General features: G+C 52.8%; 2 protein-coding genes across 2 annotated transcripts; one reads left to right on the top strand and one right to left on the bottom strand.

Annotated features, from left to right (window-relative positions):
- Positions 1–521: 521 nt before the first annotated feature.
- Positions 522–2,810, top strand: Pmar_PMAR014312 (regulator of chromosome condensation, putative; the record flags this gene model as incomplete). Its single annotated transcript, XM_002778443.1, has 1 exon — positions 522–2,810. One exon carries the CDS (start codon positions 522–524, stop codon positions 2,808–2,810), a length of 2,289 nt encoding a protein of 762 aa, XP_002778489.1.
- Positions 2,811–3,241: 431 nt separating this feature from the next.
- Pmar_PMAR014311 (DEAD box protein, putative) lies at positions 3,242–4,256 on the bottom strand. Its single transcript, XM_002778442.1, has 7 exons — positions 4,158–4,256; positions 3,967–4,110; positions 3,822–3,922; positions 3,668–3,779; positions 3,550–3,627; positions 3,449–3,494; positions 3,242–3,401 (listed from the first exon to the last, which is right to left on the bottom strand). The coding sequence occupies exons 1-7, from the start codon at positions 4,219–4,221 to the stop codon at positions 3,305–3,307; spliced, it is 642 nt and encodes a 213-aa protein (XP_002778488.1). The 5' UTR covers positions 4,222–4,256; the 3' UTR covers positions 3,242–3,304.
- Between the last annotated feature and the right edge of the window lie 66 nt (positions 4,257–4,322).

Below are 4,322 nucleotides of genomic sequence, written 5' to 3'. Positions count from 1 at the left end.
TGCCTCTCGATAAGCGAGTTGCTTCAATCGAGTTCGTATATGTGCTCCAGAGGGGCTTGCTGTGTTGGGCGGCGAGCCTTGAAGCGTCACAAGAAAATGGAGATGGAACCATCATAGTTGCTTGCCCAGCTGACCGTCGTGATAGCTACGGCAGCTACGGTAATTTATTGCTCGCACGAGAGGCCCTCCGAATCGCACGCTGCACACGTGCTGCGGATTATTTGGATGAGCTATTCCGTAAGGCCTGTGAGCACATCAGGTTGCCGAGCTCGGGCGACGAACGAGTTTTGAATCTACTACGGGGCTCATCGAGCGGTCTGGTGAAGGAGCTCTGCCAGGCTGCTGCGGACGAGCATGTGGGACAGGACTGGTTAGATGCAGCCAAGGAGAGCGTTGAGTGTGTCAGAGAATCTGGTGTGGCAGCACATGTCATAATTGTATTGAGAGACGAGAGGAACCCACTAAGTACGGCTGAGCAGCTCTGGCTCTTCTCAACCATCGCAGCTACCCGCCTCAACCCGATGATGAAGCCCTTCCACCTTGATCTGGCGGAAGCTCGTGAGAGACTCGCCTTACAGGCCTCGGACGAGACCGAAATCCTGGACGAGATTTCCACTGTGATTGGTGTGCCTCCCATGGGTATTGATATACGCAAAGGCTCTCTACGTATAGGAATGGGGGTGATTGGTCATCTATTGAAACACGAAGCAGCTCTGGTAGCACCGAAGTCTCGACAAGAACGCTGTGAACGTATACTGAAGACTTGTATGTCCCGGAAATATGCTGCTAAAACAGTGAGGACGGTTGTCCGAATACAGTCCCTGTACCGTAGTTGGTTTGAGCGCAAGGAGAGCCTAGAGAGAGTCCCTAGAGCGCTCAACTGTCTCTTCGGGGCGCTCTGTCTCCTACGCCGTGTTAACGAGTTTTCGAAGCGTCACGCTGCTGTGGTGCACCTCCAACGGACTTGGCGACGTAAACGTACAAGAATGAAGTACGCCAAGGCCATCATGCAGCTCAGACGAATCCGCGCCAGTATTGTCATTCAAGCCTTCTACCGCAGGCTAGTCGCGACAAGGATCGTCGATGAGCTGCGGCTGAGGCAGAGTAGAGTGTATTCCATCGAGATCATACAGTGCTTCATCAGACGCTATTTGGATCGTCGTACGCTTCTCGATAGAGCCTTCCGTCTGAGAGCAGAAAAATCTGCTGTGCTCATACAGGCGCACTGGCGTGGGGTCCTCATCAGGCGTTGGTGGGGGAGAGTACGCGGAGGTCTCCCCTGGCTGGCGTTGATAGTTAAGTCCAAGCTTATTGCTATGAACGAAGCCCAGGTTAGGCTGGCAGCATGGTGGCGAGGTGTTGCGACCAGAGTGGTACGCTCGGGGCCGGGCCAGCGAGTTTACGAGTTCATGTGTGCAGCAAGAGAAGGCATCAGGGAGGAAGTTCGCCAAAATCGGTCAGCACGAAGAATCCAAACTCGATGGCGAAGCTACAGGCTGGTTCGACAGTTGAAGACTTTGACCAAGACGTCATATGATATACAAGCTGCGATACGGACGATATCATGGCGGCGTTGGTGGGTATCGCTAAGGCGAACAGTTATCCATCTGCAACGTAACTTCCGAGCCCGGGGCGAGTTGGCCGAGATGGAAAGGCAACTTCGTGCGAATGAATGGTCGGTACGGAGCATCACTCATCAGATGATACCCATAGCATTGAGTCGTGATATTTGCGTTATTCATGCCCCAGAGAACGCCGAGGAAACTCTTAGATCGGCGTTCGATACCAATGAGCGCAATCATGGCGGCGACTTGCATATTTTCGGGTCTCGCTGTAAGCATGTTATCGCCCTCAAACAAGGCTGGCTGTGGGTATCTGGTCACGTTGTGCCGCCCCCGCCTAGGCTCGAGGCTGTTACCGTTAAGACTATTGCATGTGGTTCCCAACACGTCTTATTCACTTGTCACGAGACAGAGCTCTGCTTCGCATGGGGTTCCAACTCGATGGGACAGTGTGGATTACCACAAGATGCAGTGGCGTTCCTGAGAACACCCCTGGTTATACCTCTCAAGGGGTCGGATGGCAGAGTGAAGTTCATAGCGGCTTCAGGGAAGACCTCAGCCTATGTGACGAAACGCCGGCCTTCCAGGGTCCATGTCATCGGCCAGTGTATCGAATCAGAATGCGCAACTGTTGGAGATTTTGGTGAAGACGCCATCATCAGAGTTGTCCTCTCAGTATTCGAGGACGCCTCACAACGGGTCCTCCGGCCCTGCGTTTTCGTCCTGACAGCCACGGGCGAGCTCTATTCATGGGGTGACAATACGTGTAAACAACTCGGAAGGCCGACAGAGTATTCCCAACACTCTCGGATACCTGGCAAGGTTGATCTGGACGCGGAATCAGCGGGTCGCATAGTGCAAGTGTCAGTGGCCGCTGGCGCCGTGTACGTCTTGGCTGTTACTGACGCGGGTGAGGTCTTTGCGTGGGGTACCGTCATGCGCGCTCATGCGGGGGGTCCTCCAGAAGCCTTCAATTTCGATAGGCCGACCAGCGTTATCCTACCCCTTGAAAACACTGTGGCCATCCAAGTTGCTGCCTCTTGGAGTGATAGATGGTTCGTCGTGCTGGCCCCGCAGTATTCTGTCTGGTGCTGCCGGGGACTTCGTCGCCGTGGTGCTTTCGCTGTGGTTGAGAATGCCGATCCCATCAAGTGGCCAGCGACAAGCTATGAGTCCCGAGCTGGTCGAGCGTTACTACAGTGCAGCAACTCGGTGAAGGGCAGTTTGGTCTACGTGGTCTTCGAGTGAAAGGACGTCATATCGATGATGAGAATCATTACATTCGCATAATACATCTTTTTCTGAATCGATCCTCGAGCTGTGTTTGAGCCGATAACCTAGTGTAATAGTGGGGTCCTGTATTTCTCACATCGGGTACGGCAATACACTGGACAAGTTGAGTACCACTAAATATCTGCCTGTTCAGGGGGTATGGTAATATATGCAAGAGAAATGGGAAAATGGAACGACTGCCTGGCTCGGAATGACGCAAACCCTTGCAGCCTTTGCATCCGTAGATGAATCCACTATGTCGTCACGACATAATATTCCGGCCTTATGCCCACCCCTATGGATCTGTATCATCCACCCCTGGGGGTATCGCGACGATATAATAGAGGGATCGTACACTAATCGAACACGAGACGACGGCTCATAAGAAACGATGACGCGAGGTGAAGTGCGGTCAGGAACGTTACATAGCAACGACGTGCGACAGTAATGGTTTACTATACAACAGTTGATTATCTCTTCTTCTTGTTCCCTTGGGCGAGTTTCTGGAGGATCATTTGGTGTTGTCTTTTCCTGCCTCCACGTCCACCCTTCTTCCCCGCCAATGCCCTGAACGGATTGCCAATAACACACTCGCCTTTTCCTGCTAGTAGTACTCTTTGATGTCCTCTTCCTGCTCTCGCATCTCCAGCTGTGTCGAGCCTACAATAACCACATAAAATTTCACAGCTTAAGGGGCTTCTCCCAAGGGACTCACGGAGAGCTTCCAAGACCTTCTCTTGTAGCGACATGGCGCTTTCCTCATTGACCTCAGGGAACTCCTCCATCTTCTTGCCTGCCATCGTCATTAACGTTTCCATTGCGAGAGACTTCACCTTGTTTATTCTCGATCCTCTGGAAGGGCTCAATATCATACTGAGTGACCAAGGTCACCGAGCGGCCAGTCCGACCAGCCCGTGCAGTACGCCCCACTCGGTGGATATACTCCTGCGACAGAAACTACCGTGGACTCGCCCGAACAGGCAGTACCTCAGGGTTCTTGGGCACGTCGAAGTTGATGACGACATCTACACTAGGAATGTCCAAGCCTCTCGCTGCTACATCTGTTGCTACGAGGATCGATCGCGTGCCTGCAGTGGATTCATCAAGACGATATAACAGTAAGATTCCTTACCAGCCCGGAACTGGTTGAGGGCTCCAAGGCGATGAGTCTGCGTCATCTTGCCATGTAGGCATACACAGTTGTGGCCGAGGTGCCTCAGAGTAGTGGCCATCCGCTGGGCATTAAGACAGGTGTCAACGAAGATCATCACAGTACCTGACCGTAAGATAGAGACTATGGTGGACCTGAGTGCGGGAGCGTACTGAGTTTGAAGTGAGCTAGGAGGGCCGCCAAATAGGCATGCTTATGCTTGTGGGGCACGAACATGTAGTTTTGAACCAAACCTTTGGCCACGTCGAACCTGGAAGAGACATTTCCACGACAGTTCAGGTTGGAGTCTGGATGCTACTTCCGTGCAACTTCGCACT

This window comes from Perkinsus marinus, assembly GCF_000006405.1.
Source record: "Perkinsus marinus ATCC 50983 genomic scaffold scf_1104296949508, whole genome shotgun sequence".
NCBI classification, from domain to species: Eukaryota; Perkinsozoa; order Perkinsida; family Perkinsidae; genus Perkinsus; species Perkinsus marinus.
The sequence above is the reverse complement of the archived record's forward strand: the minus strand, read 5'-3'. Positions and strand labels throughout refer to the sequence as shown.

Excerpts from the sequence above, each read along its gene's own strand:
- Pmar_PMAR014311 (XM_002778442.1), bottom strand. The coding sequence starts at position 4,221 with ATGTTCGTGCCCCACAAGCATAAGCATGCCTATTTGGCGGCCCTCCTA. Across the intron at positions 3,923-3,966 it reads CCTCAACCAGTTCCGGGCTG|GCACGCGATCGATCCTCGTA; the intron begins GTAAGGAATCTT and ends AATCCACTGCAG. Across the intron at positions 3,780-3,821 it reads ACGTGCCCAAGAACCCTGAG|GAGTATATCCACCGAGTGGG; the intron begins GTACTGCCTGTT and ends TTTCTGTCGCAG.